The sequence below is a fragment of the Rhea pennata genome, chromosome 8 (genome assembly GCF_028389875.1).
Source record: "Rhea pennata isolate bPtePen1 chromosome 8, bPtePen1.pri, whole genome shotgun sequence".
Taxonomy (NCBI): domain Eukaryota; kingdom Metazoa; phylum Chordata; class Aves; order Rheiformes; family Rheidae; genus Rhea; species Rhea pennata.
In genome coordinates, this window is record NC_084670.1 from 4,869,335 (window position 1) to 4,889,797 (window position 20,463).

Below are 20,463 nucleotides of genomic sequence, written 5' to 3' on the forward strand. Positions count from 1 at the left end.
GCTCAGCCGCGCGGGCGGTGCCGCCGCCGCCGCCGCCTCTCGCGAGACTTGGCGGCGCCGGCATCATGGCGGCCGCGGAGGAGGCGGAGGTGGACATCGAGGGGGACCCGGCGGCCGCGCCCGGGTGAGCGAGGGCCGCGGAGCCGCCGGCGGGGCGGCGCCGCAGCGCGGCGGCTCCTCGGGGGCGGGAGGGAAGGAGGGGAGGGGGCAGGGCTGAGCTCTGCGGAGTGGTGAAGGCGAGGTGAGCGCGCCGCTGCCCTCACCGAGTCCCGCGGGGCCTGGGCGGGGGCCGCTTGCTCAGGCCTCCGGGAGGCTCTTAACGCATGGCGACCAAAAGGGGGGAGGGGGACAGTGGTTCCTACCTGCAGACACCGGAGTTCGTACTGATTTCCTGCTGTAGACAGAGATTTAACGCTTACCTGCCAAGAGACACTTGATCAGGTGGGACAAAGCCGTCCCACTGCAGAATAGTAGTTGAATTATTTTTAGTAGTGTTGCAAGGGACGTAGGGCTAACCACTCTTTAGAAAAGTGAACGTTCTAGAAGCAAAGATCTTGAAAAAATTATGTGAAGTACTAAGGAGTTCTTACACTGCATTAAGGTAGAGGAAGGTTGATCAGTGACATTCTTCAGTGCTGGATTTCTAAAATTAATAGGTGGGTATTTACTGAAAAGATATCAAGCATAATTTGGATAAAGTCTGTAAGAACATTAATAATCTCATGTGACAGGATTCAGTTAAGCCTTCCTCTGGGGTAACAGCGCTTTCCCTGTAAGGGGGTCTTTAGATCTTACAGAGGGGAAAATGCAGAAATGTTAAGTGGAGGTAGCACAATTCAAATTAATTTTCAAATTATCAAATTAAAGCTATAGCTTTTTAATTGTGCATGGAACTCTTGCATCTTTCATTTGTGCATTTTTTACAAGGCCTTTACAATAAGGTGATTTCCTCCACTCTGACCTCCTGCTTTCATTCTTCTTGAATGAGGTTTCAGTCAGTTTTACTGGTATCTCATACAGTCTGCAGTGAGGTAAGTGAGGTCTTAGTGCTGAGAGTCCTAAAAAAAAAATCACTGACTGGTGGTATTCTATGCTATGCCTCATGGAATATTACGAAAGAGTAACCTTACATAATAGTCTGCAATGTACGACTTTAATTTTCTAGTCTGTCATTGCTTCCGTTAATAGTAAAATGTTACTTATCTCTATATTTATTTTAATTCTGATAAAGCCTCCAGTTCCTTTTAATATGTTTGTATTGAACATTGGAATCTTTTCTTTAGAGATTATGAAAATTCAGCTTCAAGCTTACTGCAGGATCACTACCTTGATTCATCTTGGAGAAATGATAATAATCTTGTAAGTAATTTCTAAATGAATGGTTCTTCTAGCAAGATGCTCATAGTCTCTGTTCTCTCCCTTCTTTTACCTCTGTGCTTGTGCTCTTTTATATTATTAATAGTGCTTTTCTATGGGCAATTCAGGCTAGTATTGCCTCTGCTTTAAAATAAGTGTTTATTGCTTACTTTTAGAAGCTATTATACATTAATTCGTGGTGCTTTTATAAAATCATGGCAGAACTAAAATATTGAAAAATATTTGTCTTGTTTGCAGCCGTGGACACTGGACAGCAGCATTAGTGAAGAAAACAGGGCTGTTATTGAGAAAATGTTGCTAGAAGAAGAGTATCCTTTTGTTGGTTTGCTTGTGTGTTTGTCTGTAAGAAACAGACACCTTTTTATTTAAAAAGGAAATATATAACCTTGTACTTGTGGATGTGACTGAAGTTTTAGTGTCTTGTAGGTAGTTTGCAGAAGTCGGGGAGAACACCTAAATTAAAACATCTAGCTAACTGCAACTTCCTCTGGCACTGAGAAGTCCTTAGCTTCTTTACAATGTCACAGATACATACTTCAGGCCACCAAAATCATCTTAGGTAGTCAACAGAGAGAGAAAGAGATATTAAAAGGTGGAGGAATTCAGAGGGGAAGTTTAAACTACTGAATATTCATGACTGATGTAGGTAGCATGAGTGCTCATTTGTACATTTTCTCTATCTTTGTTGTCTAATCTGAATTAACCATACAGAAGTTGTGAGGTTTGCTTAATGGTTTTAAAGTGTATGTCAGTCTTCAAACAATAAAGTTGATTTAAAATCTTAGAAAAAATGTTCTCGATATAGAATATTCTATATCGTGTTTTGTGATGCTATTGCAACTGCATTTAAAAATATTACTATTTCAATTACTACAGCTAGGAATAAAGAGCAAACTCGTTATCTTTTTTTCTGGCACTTAATGTTCACAGCAGCGTGCTCTTTCTCAACAAAAACAATTCTAAACTGTACTAAAATTCATGGTTGGTTTTGAAGATTATTTCTGGGCAAAACTTGACATGGTCTAGCTGGAACTGGCACCAAAAATAGCGGTATTTATCCCTGCTCTCGCTGCTGCTTCTGTGCCACCTCCAGCACTGCGGTGATGCAGTCATTTGCGTAGCTCCGTAGCAAACCTGATCAAAGAGCTGATCTGGCTAAAAATAACTAGTTCTTTTTGCTGAATTGTACTTCAGCTGGACTACTTTACTGCTTCGTTCAGTCTGACTATATGCGTACTTCCGTAGCACACAGGATGGGATGGGCAGAAGGGAAGAGGAAAGGAAGGAACAGCTTTTTTTCAGTAGTGTTCGTATAAATAGTCTTACCACAAGTAACATTGCTGACATAAATTAGCCTGAGCAGACTAGTTAGGCGATGGTATTACTAATCATGTTTTTATTTTTCTATTCTTTTTGCAAGTGGGAATAGTAATACACAGAGAAACAAGAAAATGAAGCAGTTTTAATTTTGATAGTAGAATGAATTATTAATGATAAAATAGAAAAATGATCAATGTAGCAATGTGATGAATATTTTAGTGTAGTTTCTAAGTCAAAAAAGAAAAATGATATTGTGGAGACAGAATAGCTAGTTTGCTCAAAGTAAAGTTAGCGTGTGGATTTGGAAGTCAAATATCTCTTCCTTTGTGTTAAACTTGTAGCAGTGTGTGAAATAGTGTCTATCTCAGTTAATTTACATGATTATTAGAATTCTCACCTGTAGAAATACTTTCGACAACTTAATAAAGATTTCAGATATTATCTATCTAATAAAACACTTCCTGAAAAAATGTGGCTCGATCAAAAGGAAACAGAAAAAAGATCTGTGAGAAGGTAAGATCTATTCTGTAAAAAATGAACAGTGAGATCAGAGGAAATGAAAAGTCCTTCCAAAATAAGGTTGGTTACCTTGATGTACAACAGCATCATGATCATTAATTTTTATTTTCCTTTTGTTTTATATTTGCAGTCCACATAAGAAAACTGGAAAAGGCATGTACGTACACTTTAATAATTGAGTTGTGTTTTTAAGCACAGTTTCTGATTTATGTTAACTTACAGTACACTTAGGAAAAGGTAGGTTATAGTTCTCTAGTTCTTTTGCTCAATTGTACAAAATAATGTGAGGGACCTTTCAACATGAAAAAAGATTGTCTTGCTTGATGAGTAGCCTATAATAAACTAATTTCATTTTTGTAGCATGGTTGTCCACATCAGAACATTTCTTATAGTTGGCTTTCTTGCCTGAACTTTTGTGTTTCCTTGTTCCTTCTGTGAATTTCTGCATGATTATTTATTAATAAATGTTGTATGGCATTGAATATACCTTTGCAATGGAGAAACTGGCATGATTTTAGGTATTCTGTTTATCAGCCGTATTAATATTCAAGACAGTTATCCCAATTTTGCAGAAGTTGGATAGTAGTCATCAACCTACACATCACCTTCAGTTCCCTTGGTCTGAACTATTTCCTTTTCTTTCCAGGGTGCGTTCACCTACAAAAACAGCTAGCTACTCATTGAAGTGGACATCACAAGAAAAAGAACTGTTTGAGCAAGGACTGGTAAGTTTTATTTAAGGGTATAATATTCAGAATATAAATCATTAGTTCATTTTAAATAAAACCATTATCATTTTCAAAAAAAAAAGCATACTAGATTTAGCTTCTTCTATTTTTATATGTGTAACATGTTAAATGTATTTGCTGTCTGCAAAGAGTGTAACAATAAATCAGGTTTATGCAGATGAATCCCCCCCACATGGCTTCATTTCTGCCCCAGATCCTGTCTGTGGGTCTCATTGCAATTTGAGATCACGAAATACATTAGGCTTCCAGTTTTATGAATTATCATGGTGCAATCATAATACTGTAGTTAATGTCAGCTGTAGAGCCTGCTTAAAGCAGGCTATTAAAGGGAAATCTATCATAAGTTCTTTGGAGACTTTATACTTGGCACTGTACAACCATATAATAATAAGGCTTCAGGCTTTTTGGATACACTAAGTATATGATGCCCAGTCCTGCCCACTGTATGAAGTGTATGCTGCCTTACAGTACATACTGTAACAATTAATTTCACTAGGATTTCTTGGAGTAGTGAGCAGCCAGGTTCATGGTGAGTCTGAATCAGGTAAAGAGGAGCTTCTATTTAAAAACATTAAGGCTAACTTTTACTGTTTGATGTCATTTCTTTCTTGGCAGAATATGACTAGCAAGATTCTTTACCATGGGTTTAGCAGTATTATTGTTTGTTTGTAATGATGAATGAGTATATAAACATTTTTCTCAGCTAAAATGCAATACCTAGAATGTTAGATGTTAGATGGCTTAAATGTGTTGTGTTGTGCTAGGTGAAATTTGGGCGCCGGTGGACAAAAATTGCCAAGTTGATTGGAAGTCGAACTGTTCTACAAGTAAAGAGCTATGCTAGGCAATACTTTAAGAACAAGGTAAACGTAGCATCTTTCTAGTTACAAAAAGGCTCCTTGACAAGTATGCTGTTGTACTGGTAGTTTGTAGACACACGTCTTTACTAGGATACTGTCACTGAACTACCTACACCCTTTATTCTCACATTCAGAAAAGAAGTGAAATGTGCTTATCTGAACTAAGTGTGAAATCAGACTTGATTTTAAATTCCCAGAATGATTTCATCATTTTTATTCCTGAGGTAGATAAATAATGTGCATAGTATAACTGTATTCTCTTATACTACGGGTTATCAGGCTGAAAATACTTCCACTGTAGAGATATTTAAGCTATGGAGTGTAGTTCTGTTTCTGGCCCCATTTGAAACTGCTGGGGATTTTAAAAAGAAATTACCACTGTCTATTTCTTATTAATAATAAATAGCATTTTTTTGTTGAACTGAAATACATGGCATTTTACACTTGTGCTAAAAGTATACCTGTAATGCTGTGTAAAAGTCCATTGCAATTTTAGCGTTTTATAAAGTAAAATATGAGGAATAAACACCTGAGAATAGTTTATTGATTTTTTTTTCTGAGAAGATACTTTGCATTACTGTTTGTCAGCCTGTCAGATTCCTCCTCTTGTGTCTGTTGTTTACCTAAAATAGTTCTGACTATTTGGAGGGTAAGTGTTGGGTGGTTATTTTGCTTTTTCTTCTAAAATTATGTTCTACTTTCCTAAGGCAAAAAATGGTGATTCTGAAAAAGAAGAGCAAAGTCGATGTGGTAGCAGTAGTCTTTCCATTGAAGATGGGAGTAGAGTAGAAGCATGGTCATCTGGAAACTTGAGAGGCCGTGCAGACCCTAATCTGAACGCAGTGAAAATTGAAAAATTGTCCGATGATGAAGAAGTAGACATAACTGATGATATGGATGAATTACTTTCTCCTACGTTCCTGCAGGAAGCTGGAAAATCTGGCTCATCTGTTCTTTCCCAAAGTCCAGTTCAAGTAATGAGAGGAAGGGAATGTGTTTTTTCATCTGTTGGACACAGCTCTGCAATTTCTTTACCTAAAGTGGTTCCTCAACATACCGTGCAAGACACCATGGAAGCATTAGTATTTCCAGATGTTGCAGCAACATGTTCTCAGCACATGAATGGTGATAGATCTATGAATGTAGATTATCAGCAGTGTAATAATTTTATTGAGAAAGCCGAACAAAGCAGAACAGTAACATCTCATGCTACTAGGCAGGTAACTAATCAGGAGCTCAATGAGGAACAGAGGGACTTGGCTGAAAACGGATTGCTTTTCCATTCTCCTTGCCAAGCGAGTGAAGAGCGTCAAGAAGAGGCAGAAGATCTTAAGCCACCTGATCAAGAAGTGGAGATTGATAGAAGTATAATTCTGGATGAAGAAAAGCAAGCTATTCCTGAGTTCTTTGAAGGGCGCCAGGCCAAAACACCAGAGCGTTATCTGAAAATTAGAAATTATATTTTGGATCAATGGTAAGATGCATTAATTTTGCTTACGTGATAAGTGGTTAAGATGGCTTGTGCACTGCTTTGTTGTAGCTAAAACTACTTAGGACAACTTACTTACAAAAACAGTGCAAGTAATTTTATGGTAACATTCTGAACATTGCAGATGAACAGCACAGACTAGGAATGTATTCCTCCTCTACCGAGTTTTCTTTATGCATTTTGGAAGCCAAGCAATTAAAATACTTTGAAGCAGTATGGAAATGAATGTGCTACGTCAGAACAAACTGTTAATGTATTTTCTTCCAATTTTTGTCATCTAAAATACATAAGAATGAATGTATGGTTTTAAATAAATGGTTCATCAAAATACCTGATACTAAATTCATAGTGATGTCTGTAATACTGTTACATACGTCCATTTTTTCTGTCTGTGGAAGAGTGACAGAGAGGTAGCCAAAAAGTATAGTCTGTACTAGAAAATACATCACTGACCAAAAAATACTTCAAATTATTGATTTGCAACAGTGCTTGTACTTTCTAATATTTTATATTCTACCTGCTAGGAATCAGTTCAAGGCACCTTAATGATCTTTGGTCACAGCCTAGATACCTATACAGTTTGTTCTGGTACAGCTTTGTTCTGTGTGCTTGTTGAGCGGTTTGGGGTTGTGCGGGCAGGCGGGCGTGCACGAGAGAGAAATTACTGCATTTAACTCCTTCATTTGACTTGTACAGCTTACATTAGTTGCAAAGAAATTCTAAAATCCCATGTCAGAGAAGAAATGTCGAACTGAAACAATTGAGTGTTGGCTTAAAAGCATGTAATAAGTGTATAGAAAATGAAAAAAGGCTCATCTATTATACTAGGGATGCCTGTGGTTACGTAAGCTACTTAGATTAATTTAATATAGGCATTCTTATCTGAGTTTAACAAAATCATAGTACCCTTGAGTAATTCATTGCTTCCTGCCACCAGTCATTTTCAAGAATTTATTTTAATGCACTGAATATACGTTTCACCCTGCATAAATATAAATATATGTGCAGAACCCCATGATAAATTGTACGTGTTTCGTGAAATTTGTTTTTGCTACAATTTTTCTGTATAGTGGTGCATATTGTGTGCATCAAAGGAGAAAAACTCCTCAGTAGCTCATCTTTACCTTAGCCTAAGTTGCATAATCTTCCCCTACCCTTACTTCCTCTCATGATTTGTGTTACTTTTTGAAAATGTACTATGCTTTATTTTAGGGAAAGATGTAAACCCAGATACCTGAATAAGACTTCAGTGCGTCCAGGCCTCAAGAACTGTGGTGACGTTAACTGTATTGGCCGGATACACACATACTTGGAATTAATAGGAGCAATTAATTTTGGCTGTGGTAAAAAAAAATATATATTAATTGAAATCAGTTCAGAACCGTAAATTCTAAAGAGTACGTGCTGAGAACATCTCTTCCTGATTGTCAACCTTTTTGATAAAATGAATAATTTTCCCCCCATGAGGACTGGCAGATGTCTTTTTAAAAAGTCTTAAGTTCACTTCTCGGTATAACATGAGTGACTGCACTTAATCAGAACTAAGCCTGTGTTTAGATAATCTAACTTCTCTGTTCTTTTATTCCTGATCACTTAAATAGTAATTGCTATTTCGTTTAAGTTCTTTAGAAGAGAATCTTTGTATGTTTGCATTATATTTAGTACAGTCATGTCCCCAGCCTATACAGCTCTAGCCAATTTTGATACTGATGGTGAAGGACTCCTTAATGTTAGAGTATACTGCTCACACAGGAGAACTCACATTAATCCTTACTAAGAAGGACCTTCTGAGCAGATTGTGTCTGTTATAGCATTTGGGAATGTAGAGGAGTTTGTAACCTACTTATAGGATTATGGGCCTCCTAGCTAAAAAAAAGACTTTTTTTCTGTTTTTTCCCCCACATGCTTGTGTGACCCTAGACACCAAGTGTTGTTCTTCATTATGTGTTGTTCTGTTTGTCCTGGGTTTTTGTTAGTTTTTTGAAGACCTACTGTATCATAAAAGCTGGTTCCCTTAGATAAGCTAGGTTTAAAGTTATTTTTTTCTTTTCCCTGTTTTCTCAGGCTGAATTTTAAGCATTTATGAGATAAAACAATATCTGCTTCCTGAGGTTCTTTTTCTTACAAGATTCAATTGTTAAAATTGGGTGATATGTTAAAATACATACTTATACGTTAGTATCATTATTGTTCAGTTTTAGAATCCCTACAGTGGACTGGTTTTCGGTCCAGCGCAGAGTGACAGTCGTCTCGGAAAGGAGAAATGTCCCACAGTACATATTTCTAAAAGCCTCTATTTCAGATAATAAATTAACAAGAAAGAAGGAAGTTTTCCTGTTTTAAAAATGCTGTGGTAATGAGAGGACAGTATAGTCAGTTAGCAGTAAGACCATCAAGAGCTACCTTTCAATGGGGAGGTAGGAGAGATTTGGGGATTCTTTATTGCATTTTTCTTTACTATTTATCTTTGTTATTCTTGGCTCTACTAGAAGAAAAGGCTTCATACTTTACTGAAGTACCAGCATACATTTTTTTCTGTATCCCATAGAACAGGCTGTCTATAATAGACCACAACCAGCTGATAAAACACGGTCCAAAGAAGGCAAAGACACAGTGGAAGCATACCAGCTTGCTCAGCGTTTGCAGTCAATGGTATGTTTAGGGGCAAAAAACGTTCACCACGGAGATAGTCTTTTCAATTTTCTATTGTGAAACCAGGACATCTGAAGAATTTTTTTTGTCATTCAGTTTGCCATTTCCTCAGAATGCTTTGTAAAGCAAGTGTCAGCCTAAGTGCTAGTTTTGCTGACAGGTGCATCTGTCCTAATTTGTGTTACCTTGCATGGTTGATTTATATTCATGTGCTCAGCTAAGATAGGGTATCAGTCTTTTTTGGAGCTCCAACCCCTTCCTCCCCTCCTCTCCGTAATTTATTAGCCTGAATTAACCAAAAAACAGTGGAGTGCATTGGCAGAATGTCATTAAGTTACTTGCATTTTAATCATAAAGTATACATATCTGATGTAACTTAGTAAGAGCTTTATGCACACAATTAAGCACAGTAGTAACTCATTTATTACTACATAAATTACCAAGGTTTGCCTAATTAATTTTTATATTTACATTTAATGTAGATTTTTTTAGATACTTCATAGCAAAATAAATTAGTTAATAAAACTAAATCAATTCTACTGTGAATAAAGAATTTTATGTATAAAGAACTGTAGCATCCACTAGATGTAAACATACTGGTTTATAGCTTTGTCTGCACTGTAATTCACAGCTGGTTAATAGTGCACTGTTACTGTCCGATGTTGATGATCCATGAAGTGTCATCCACGATTTATGTTTCACGGTCTTAAAAAGAAAAAAATTTGATATTTTGTGGCAGATTATGAACTACTTAATTCTGCAGAACCGCAGGGTTGTTTCCTTCTTTGAAAATACGTCATAGCTAGTAATGCATACATGAAAGTAATCTTTTTGACGTTTTTCTTATGGCTGATGAAATTAAATGAATTTAGTGTTTCAGGAATATGATCCTTGACTCATGTTTATTTGCGTGTTGCAGCGTACAAGAAGACGAAGAGTGAGAGACCCTTGGGGAAACTGGTGTGATGCTAAGGATCTGGAAGGACAGACATTTGAGGTAACTCTTGTGTTTTTTAAACTCTGCTTAGAACTAATTCTTGCTAATTGCTAGCAGGTGGTGTTGCATCAAATATACTAGGAAAATGGTTATGTAATAGGTGCTTAACCTCTCTTTGTGGAAACAATAATTTGAAAATAATGTAGCATCTGTTACATCTCTGTGTTACTGATGAAAAAAAACAAAACAACAACAACAAAAAAATGCTTTGTGTTTACAAAGATGTTCGTGTCATGAGCACATATGGCCCTACACTGTTTTATGTCTATAGAGCTGTTTGCATTGTTATGTAGGAGATTTTATGACTCTTTGTTTTCAATTACAGAAAAATTGTTTTTGTTTCATGTTAGATGAACCCTTTATATGGGGTGGGGACAGTTTAATGCAGCATTAAGGTTAAAATATCAAGGGTCTGGGAAAAATGGAATGAATTCTCCCACCAATTCCTTTTAGTTGTACCTTTAAAAAAATAGCTTTATTTTAGCACAAAAATCAGTTTTATTTAATTCATATTTATCATTAATCTGGCAGAAAGAGATTGATTCATCTCTCTTCTTTGAAAAGAAAACTTTCTTTTAGTGTGGATATCTGAAAGCCAAATTAGATGACTTTCTACTGTTTTTATAAAAAAAAAAATAAAACATATAATTCAGTTATGTAGTTTAACCTGTTCCTTTTATTCTGGATCTGTAGTTTAAAACACAGCGACCTTTATAGGTACATACATATGCATGATTAATGAGTGAAAGGGCAGAACTTGGGATTCCGATGTTCTTTAGTGCAACAAGAATTGGCCTGGTACTCTAGTACTTATTTGAGTCCTGAACATGATCTTTTCATTAGTTTACTTTAGCCTTACTAAAGCTAACAGTAGGAAATAGGAGAATAGGACTTAATTTCTTCAGTCCTGGAAGGTTCCTTTGTGCTTGTAACACAGATAGTTTGTAATATTAATGCTGCTGTTAATATCCTCAGAAACACTATAGTTTATGAAACTCTTACAGAAATTATTACGAGTTTTAATATTTTATAGATGACTTGAAAACAAAATATCTACATGAGCATACTCGTTCCTACAATTTCAAATTAAAGACAAAGCAAAGAACTATAAACTTCCTATTTCACCTATGTGGAAGATTTACTTATATTTACAACCCTCAGTAATTATCTGTACCGATTAAATTCTTGATTCTGTAGTGATATACCTAATTTTTGAAGACGTCTGGTTAATACTTCTGGTATTCTCTGAAGAATAGCTACTTTTGGATTCAAAAAGTCTGAGAACATTAATTTCCGAAGAGATGTTACGAAAAATTCTGGCAACAAGTTAGAGTGGAAGTTTTTTTCTTTCTTAGTTGTAACACTTGCATTTTTGCATAGTTTGAGATAGGCTGTGATTTTTGTGGAATGTGACTGACTTGGGGAAATGTAAGAATTCTTTCATCAGTCTTCTTGCAGACTACCTCTCTTTATTGTTATTTTCATACTGCTTGATTCTGCTATGGCTATTTCCCTGTATTTTGAATAGTCCAGTAACAAAGAATTGATAATGTATCAAGGGAATATTGATGTCAGGAAGCTATTCTGGGCTAAGCTTGGAACTGCTATTGAAAGAGCACTTAAGGTGAATTTTTCTCTTCCTTTAGCACCTGTCTGCTGAAGAATTAGCAAGAAGAAGAGAGGAAGAGAAACTTAAACCTGCAAAATCTTTTAAAGGTTCAAGACAAATAAAAAGGTACTTGATGTACATCATGTTCCAAAATAGATCTTTTGGAAATAAAACAGCTTGCATAGCATTGGACTGGAACACGGCAGAGCCTTAATTTATTTTATGTGGTTGTAAGTCCTACGTAGGCATTTCAAATGCTTTCTTTTGAAATTCATGAGTGTGGGTAGCAATGTGCCTATATTTGGTGGAAGTCATGCTAGTGTGGGATAAGAAGATCCAGTAAAGAAAAGGGTTTTCCCCTGATGTCAAGGAGATGGTGGGAAACTTGAAACTTGAAAAGTTTCCTAACTGTCCTGCATCTTTAGAGAAATTTTCTTTCATTTTATAGTTCCTTTGATCCCTTTCAGCTGATCCCATGCTGTTTATTCACTGAAGAAAAACAGGTATGTACCAATGAGTGAATAATCAAGAATATTCATTTATTTACTTATATTACCTTTCCGATACTAATTATTGTATTTAACATTTCAGGAACCTTTTCAGGTGAAAGTGTCTTCAGAGGCACTTCTAATAATGGATTTGGTGAGTATTAACTTTTATCTTTTTAAAAAGTTATATGTGTGCTTTTTCATGTGCAATATTAGAAGCTGAGAGATACAGTGTTTAAGTTAACTTCTTTCCATTCAGACCTAGAATCTATTATTTAATAAAACGAAAATATCTTAAAACGCTTTTTTACGTTGTGTTTAGTTTTTCTAGGTGGTACGTGGTTGCATACTGACAAGAATGTTAGTGTGTATTACCTTCCAGGTCACAGTTTAGATGTAATTACTTCAAACTACACTCTAATATGCACTGCCATTTTGAAATCTTCAGGATTCATTTCCTACTAGTTCAGAAATTGATTTTTTTGTTTAAAAAATTTTTGTAATATAGAACAGACTACCAAAATGTTTGGTTATTTCACAGCATTTCACAGATTTCAGTTTATGAAGCTAATATTTTTGTATATGGAAGCGTTATACAAATGCACTATATGTACACGTATGTGTGTATATAAACAAGAAAAAAGTAATTTTCTATTTTCATTTAAAATCAAAACATGGAGTAATTCAGAATCTTAATTCATCCTAAGTTTTCCATCTAAATGTCATTGAGAATAACTGAAATAGAATTGTGAAGGCAATGTATTTTATCATCTGCAAATCAAAATTAGGAGAAATCATTCAATTTGATCTTAACAATTGTTTAATATATTTCAGCACTCTCATGTGTCTATGGCAGAAGTAATAGGGTTGCTAGGTGGAAGGTACTCTGAAGATGATAGAACTGTTGAAGTAAGTGTTTATCATTTTACACTTTCTCAAAAATAATACGTTAAAACTTCTAATATATAATTTTAATAGATGTAAATGTTATTTCCCAAAGAGCAACTATGTCAAGTATATTAAAGCTGAAATTAATTACCATAATCTTGAAATTTTAGAATTATACTTTACATTCAGAATTATATGAGTTTTAGACCCTCAGCCCTTTCATGAGGAAGATCTGGTGTATGAATCATAAATAAAATCCATTTAAAGAATTTTGACTGAGGCTTCTTGCATTTGTTTGTTAATCTGGAAACTTCTTTTTAAACAGGTTTGTGCAGCAGAACCATGCAATAGTCTCAGTACAGGATTGCAGTGTGAGATGGATCCGGTATCTCAAACACAGGCCTCAGAAACATTGGCTGCCAGAGGATACAGTGTTATTGGATGGTATCATTCCCACCCAGCCTTTGATCCCAACCCCTCAATAAGAGATATTGACACTCAAGCTAAATATCAGGTACTTACTGGTCTCTACATTTTAAAAACAATGGCCCTCAAAGCCAAAAAGTCTTGCTTGTATTTACAGTGTTAATGCACATTATTGCATTAATATATATTAAAATCAGTTTGTTCATGAATTGATTTGTAGCTCTGCAGAGCACAGTAATACTAATCTAGTGGTAGCTGAGCAGTGTTAAACAATAATTCATTCAAATGTGAATATGTCTGTTTCCCAAATTTTGAGTATTTTCTGACATATTCTTTTTTTTTATTTTCAAAATAATGTTGTGTGTGTGGATGGGAATAGTCGTAAAATATCAAGATTTTTTTGTTTGTTTGTTTTGTTTTGTTTTAGAGCTATTTCTCCAGGGGTGGCGCCATGTTCATTGGAATGATTATAAGTCCTTATAACCGAAATAATCCTCTTCCATATTCTCAGATTACTTGCCTAGTAATTAGTGATGAGATCAGTTCTGATGGTTCTTACCGTAAGTACCAGTCTTTGACTCATAGTTTTCGTTCTTCTTTTTCTTTTGGGCATTAAGAGAAAAACCGTTGCCTGCGCTTGAACTGTGATTTTTGATGTGTGTATATTCATGTTGGTAAGGAAGACTTGTTATATACATCCAGGAATTTCGCTTAAGCAATAATCCTACAAGTGGCCCATGCTGTTATGGCAAGAATATATGGCTATAGATACAGGATTATTCTTCTGAGTTAGCATGCTGATACAATAGCATTCCCCACATTCTATGAAGTGAATAAAAGGTTTGGGACAAGGGTTGTCATTACTGTTTACGTTCCAAATTCATTGAATAACCAAGAAACTGTTCCACCTTGTTGCTTAAACTTTGCTGCTTTCTGAACAAACTCTGACAGAGGAGAGAAGTATAGTAGCAAAGGATTGACCACTATAGTAGCTCAGAGCTCAGATGAAAGAGTAGCAGCCAGAAATCCTTATTTAAGTTACTTAGCATTCAAAAGGTCAAAGGATCCAACTTGCCAGATGTCCAGGAAAATGCAGATATGAAAGATGAACAATCAAGCATGTCTTAGAAATGGTGTGCTGCTATGAATCCCAACCTACGAGAATAAATTGTTTGTTTAAAATGTCACTAACATTTCATGAAAAGTTTTTTTTATTGAGCAGTTTAAGAACACATCATACAAAATGTGTGGGTTTTTAAACATTAATCAAATGTTCTGCTCATTGCCTGACATTAATTTGAGACAAACTCACAAGATAACAATATATGATTATGTTCTCTGCCTCTTTTCTCTCCTCCCTTCTCCTTCTCTATAAACCCTGAAATTTTTTTTATCCAAACATCATTTTTTTTGAATGTTCTTGGCAGGGTGATAGAGATTGTGTGACCTGACAGTTTCCTCTTTTTTTTTTTTTTCCTTTGGAAGTAAATGAGGGAGACAGTCTACCTGGAGACTTGCTTCATAGTCCTAGAAGCACAGAAGCATTGATCACATTTGTGCAATAATTCCTGTTTAGTGTACTGATAGTACTATCCATTATAATCCGTGATTTTTTTTTTTTTCAGTCCTCTACCCTCATTCCTTCAGACATCCTGCTCCTGTGATTTGGAGTTAAAATACTTAATGTTCTCTGTCCTTAGAAGTTGGCATCTGTTGTATACGTAACAGATTTCTCCTGAAATCATTTTTTTCCAAAACGGTATCTCCTATAGCTCTTTGGGAATAACCAGAGATCTCACTTTATGTATTATTTACCATTGGGTCACTTTCCAAGTCTGTGCAGATTGCTCATAGGTCATTTTTTAAAAAATAATTACAGCATTTGTCAAAGTTTTTCATTAAACTTCTTGTGAGGGTTTATGAAGGTAGTGTTTAATTCTGCAGCATCTGTAAAGTTAAATTATACTGTGGCAGTAGAGTTCTGTGCAAATGAACAAAAACTAATGTTTCATATGAAACAAATTTCAGGAGATGAATTCTTCTTCACTGGCTAAATATTTCTTCACATCTGAGATGTGTTCAATTAGCAAATTGTGTTTACTGCTTTCTTTTCATTTAGTTTGAAAGTGTGTGATTCATGTCATTACATACGTATGATCTTGGGAAGGCACTTCTCTAATGACTCGCTGAAATATATACCATCCTTTTCTGTCCCTGATGTTCAGTCACTGATTTGTGCTCTACCAGTAACTTCCTGGCATTCCTTTAGAGTACTTTGTAGATTTTTTTTTTTTCTTTTCTTCTCACATACTCTCAATAAACTAGCTTTCTTCCTTGAGGAACACAATTCCTCTGAACTTAATAATATTATCAGCTGCTCTGCCATCTAGTTCAGAGAAACTTTTTTTTTTTTCTTTCTCACTTAACTGCATACATCTTAGACTGGAGAGGGTGTAAGTGGTACTAAGTTTAAAAAACTCAGTTTACTTTGCTGTTTTTCTGTTATGTTGCAGCGTTGTGTGTGTGCGTGCACGCACGTGCATTTCTATGGTATGAGTTACTCTGAGGGGAGAAAGAAGAGGTTTGTTCCCTACTGACACCATCATAAAATTTGGAGTCCAAAATACTTCATACTTTTGCTTTTGCCTGCTTGATATTGACAATTAACAGGTCTGCAGGTTCCTGTAGATAGTCAGCAGTGAATTGTGAGCAGTTACCAGGAAGAAAGGGATTGTACCTACAATTAAAAAGGAATTTCAGATGTTGCAGAAACACTGAAAAATCGTGTTCAATTGATTACAGGCCTGCCCTACAAGTTTGAAGTACAGCAGATGCTGGAAGAACCTCAGTGGGAATTAATATTTGAAAAAACAAGATGGATAATTGAAAAATACAGATTCTCTCATAGGTATGTGTCTGCTTGTAACATGCTTACTTTAAGACAGCCAGTTTAGAAGCTTTGCGTTATTTATCATTGACGTGTCAATGAAGACGTATGTCTGCTTTCGTTAACACTGTTTTTTTTTTTTATTTTATTTTAATTTCAACAGCAGTGTCCCCATGGATAAAATTTTTCATCGGGATTCTGACTTGACTTGTTTGCAGAAAGTAAGTCTCTCTTTTAATTTTAGTTTTTTAAAGTTTAAAAATATTATTAAAATACTAATCTGTTTGAAATATCAGGAATCGCCAGAAGTTACAGCTTTACAAATCAGATACAGACTAATTTCAATAAATGACTTTTATGATTTGGCTCATTTACTTATGAACACAGTGAAAATAAGGATGGTTCACTTGAGAGAGTTGTCCCCAACAATTAAGGGCAGATATTAAATTTTAACCTGAGCTTGGAGAAGAAAGAATGGGAAATTATTAATGTGTCTTCTCAGCATGTTGTCTACTTTTAACATCAAGGAGAACTATATGTATATTGAAAGAATATTTAGACTTCCTTGTCTTTGTTCTATCAGTAAAGTGGTGCTCTGCCATGTCTGTCATGCATAAGTGAGAATTTTAAATTTTCTAGTTTGTGTAATCTTTGCTATGAAATTCTAAATGACTAAAGCTGTAACGTTAATTCACTTTGAGCAGATTTGCAGTCTTGTTTGTGCAAAGACGTAAACAGAAAACACAATAATTATCCACATCTAATTTTTTCCTCTCAGAGTGGCTTTGCTTATAAACAGCTTAAATATTATACTGAGGTGGTAGAATACTCATTTGAATTCAGCTGTTGTGTAATTTGTTTTAAGGAACTTAATCTATAGAATAACATGCATCCTCTGCAGAAGTGACTATTTTAATCCTGTGTTGCATAGCCAATTATTGAGCAACAGGAACAGTCAGCAAATAAAGATCAGCAAGTGTTGTCCCTCTTTGTATGAATGGTTGTGATACATTGCTGCTATATTTGTGCATGATGCCTTACCAAAAGGATAAGGCCAAAACAAAGTTCAAACAATCCAAGGTAAAAAACTTCCAGTGTATTTCTGCTTGACTGTTTTCTTTCCAAAGTTTAAATTGTTCAGTTGAATACTTTCTACAAGTTTGATCTGAAAAATTCCCTTTTAAGGGAATTTTTACTAACTGGAATGACAAGAATCACCTCAGGAAAAAATAAGATTTTTTTTATTTATTTTATTTTAACTAGCTTTTGGAATGCATGAGGAAGACTTTGGGCAAGGTAACAAACTGCTTCATTGCTGAAGAGTTCTTGACACAAATAGAAAACTTGTTCCTTTCCACCTACCAAAGTGAGAGAAAGAGTAATGCTGAAGAAAATGAAAATGAATGTTCGAATGAATTGCCAATGTGATGGCTTCAACAACAATAACAGAAAGAGACTATGAAATTTTGAGTTGTTTCATATTCCCTCCCTCTTACCACTATGTCAACTCTTTTTAACAATTATTATCCTTGTTAAAAGTAACAGTTACAGCATCTGATGTACTTGTATTGTTATAGTCTGAAGAAGTGTTAAAAAAAAAAAAATCCTCGTGTGTCTTCTGACTACATGAGGAACTTTAACATTCTGTAAAAACGGGAGTGTCAGAGTTAAGGTCTTGACTGACCAACAGTTTACCATTTGGGAAGAAAGGCAAACTGTGAAGAACACCGCTTCAGTCCTGAATGCGAGTTTGTCCTCCTTCAAGTCTTTCAGATTGGGAATTTTCTCCTACTGTCTATCTACAGGTTCACATCTGACTAGATCAATGCCAGATATGTGTACATGAGAAGAATTAATGTTCTTTAATGCTTTAGGCATTGTAAGTTAGAATGAATTCACAAAAGAGAAACTTACCACTTTACTGAAATGTGCATTTTGTAATTCATTGGTTTTTAACTTTCCTAATAGCTAATCTGAAGTCTTCTTCTTTGGTATAATGCGTCATCTAATTTGCTGTTCTTTGATCTGTATGGATAAGTAGCTTTTGGGCATGTTCTTAGCCATCTTTCTATATACTTGGGGGAAAGGCTGGTGGTCTTTCATGACTTCTCATTTCTAGTTGTCCTTGTTTCCAGTGGAAATGATAACTCCTGTTTATTACAGGCTGTTTTGTTTCTAATCTTCCATTCTGCAGGGAGATACCTTGTTCTGTTATGTCATTGTGATTTGTAGCTCCTAATGGCCATTGTTTCCTGTGGAAACAAGAGCTTTTGATTTGATGTCATATGGCAGACTATGTGCCATTTTGCAGCAAGCAGAAAAGTATTTGTCTAAAAGAAATTCTGAGTATATGCTTTTATATTCAGACCTTCTCTCTGCAATGTGCAATTTAACAAGAGACTATATTATTTTGTATCAGTTCTTCGATCATAATTTCATACAAACATGTATTCAGATAAATAAGTCATAAACAGAATTGACTCTGATTGAAATTTTCTTGATTGCAACTTGCAAATATCTCATGAGCTGTATCACTGTGAGCTTTTATAGAAAAATGTTCTTTAAATTTTGCTTTATAAATCATGATGAAACTTGACTTGCATACGCTTATTATATACAAAGTTGTCTTCAGCGAAGTGTTTCAAATAGGTCTTAAAATATATTTGAAAACAAGAAGCAAGCAAGAGCTTGAGTTTATACCTAGAGGAGTGACAGTTGATTTGATTGTTATTTAAAATATATATGTATATATATATATATATATATCTAGTTCTATGTAATATAAATTGAATTTTAGGATTTTACTTGTCTACATTTTTAACTTCATCTCCTCATTTGTGTAGAGATAAAACAAAATTTGAATAGCTTTAATATTGTAAAGTTGCATCCTAATGAGTAACTACATGCAGGAAGTGCAAATTATTTTATTATGCTTTCATAAATTCTTAGTCTCTTTTTATGTCTAAGTGGAAGGTGCAGAACCTGATCATATAAAAATATGAGCACTTCATACACGATTCTCCCAATGCAGATTCAAGAGCTATAGATTTAATACTGGAGAACATTCTGTGTTGGCTTTTCTGTCCATATCTGCTGATATATAGCTTTAGATTCCACTGCTATGTATAATATACAAACTTGGTGCATCAGTGTGTGGGGTGTGTGTGTGTGTATATATATATATATATATATATATATGTATGTATGTGTGTGTGTGTGTATATATATATATACGGCATGTTGACTCAGTCTGCATATATTCTAAAATGTCATCTCTGGGATTTCCTGTTTTAAAAATATTGTATGGCTTTCTGTGTTTCTAGTTTAAAGTACACTCTCGCTGACAAAGCATTCCTTCCCTGGTTTGGAGAATTCTGCACTCTAAGTTATTCTGTTGCAGTTTTGCATAGATTACGCTATAGGAAAAAAAATCACATGGTATAAATGTATGTACTAAAAGTTGTAATTAGTTCTGATTTGTAGAAAGAGAAATTTGAACTTCAAATGTAACAGCAATATTAAGTAGGTAAAATGTTTTTTGTCTAGATATATTTCCAACCACTTAAGAATGGATATCAGTATCACCAAAGTAGTGGTAACAATGTGCTGGCTGCTTCCGGTTAATAATTAAAGTGAGTGAAAGTAATACAGCTGTATTAATTGGATTTGACAGTCATGTTAGGTAAGAGAAGTCTGAGTAAAATGTGCTTTTGAAGCAATTAACGTCTCTTGAGTAGAGGCTATTGCGCAGTGTTGAGCTTTTGATATGCACTTGAAGACTCTGAATTTCCCAAGAGTGATCCTCGTACTTAAGGCTACCTGTTAAAAAGAAATTTCTAAGCAGAGGTAGGTTTTATTAGTGGTGGGAGTGAGAGGAATCTAACTACTGCCATAATCCAGAATTATTGTAGGATAGTATATTTGAATTGGGAAGAAATATGACAATTGTGTTGCTGACTAATAATTTTGTTGGCAGGAGCCATGATAAGAAGATAACTAGTTGCTTTTTCTAGTTTGTTTTGACTGGAGCCATGGTAAGAAAATAACTAGTTTGCTTTTCCTAGTTTATTTTGACTGTATTGTTAAAGAGTTGTGAAAGTGGCATACTTCTAAGATAAAAGTATGTTTTATTAATACTGCCAATTGTGCTGCTGAACATATAAGGCATTAAATCTCTTCATCGAGAGGCAAATTTTTCTTTT

General features: G+C 35.1%; 1 protein-coding gene across 2 annotated transcripts; it reads left to right on the forward strand.

Moving 5' to 3' along the window:
• Positions 1-59: 59 nt before the first annotated feature.
• MYSM1 (Myb like, SWIRM and MPN domains 1) lies at positions 60-18,959 on the forward strand. 2 transcript variants are annotated; one of them, XM_062581132.1, is made up of 20 exons: positions 60-124; positions 1,284-1,359; positions 1,615-1,685; positions 3,133-3,210; positions 3,347-3,373; positions 3,863-3,941; positions 4,730-4,828; positions 5,533-6,299; positions 7,527-7,657; positions 8,863-8,966; positions 9,886-9,963; positions 11,610-11,698; positions 12,021-12,075; positions 12,164-12,214; positions 12,895-12,969; positions 13,274-13,462; positions 13,802-13,934; positions 16,177-16,282; positions 16,425-16,482; positions 17,525-18,959. In XM_062581132.1, exons 1-20 carry the CDS (start codon positions 66-68, stop codon positions 17,687-17,689), a joined length of 2,490 nt encoding a protein of 829 aa, XP_062437116.1. In that variant the 5' UTR covers positions 60-65; the 3' UTR covers positions 17,690-18,959. The 2 variants fall into 2 exon arrangements, with proteins under 2 accessions (XP_062437116.1, XP_062437117.1); XM_062581133.1 differs by having other exon boundaries at positions 16,428-16,482.
• Positions 18,960-20,463: the final 1,504 nt, after the last annotated feature.

What these genes read in the sequence shown, in the direction of transcription:
- MYSM1 (XM_062581132.1), top strand. Translation starts at nt 66, where the DNA reads ATGGCGGCCGCGGAGGAGGCGGAGGTGGACATCGAGGGGGACCCGGCG. An exon ending in GACCCGGCGGCCGCGCCCGG is followed by an intron (nt 125 to 1,283) that starts GTGAGCGAGGGC and finishes TCTTTTCTTTAG; the next exon opens with AGATTATGAAAATTCAGCTT. An exon ending in AAATACAGATTCTCTCATAG is followed by an intron (nt 16,283 to 16,424) that starts GTATGTGTCTGC and finishes TAATTTCAACAG; the next exon opens with CAGTGTCCCCATGGATAAAA.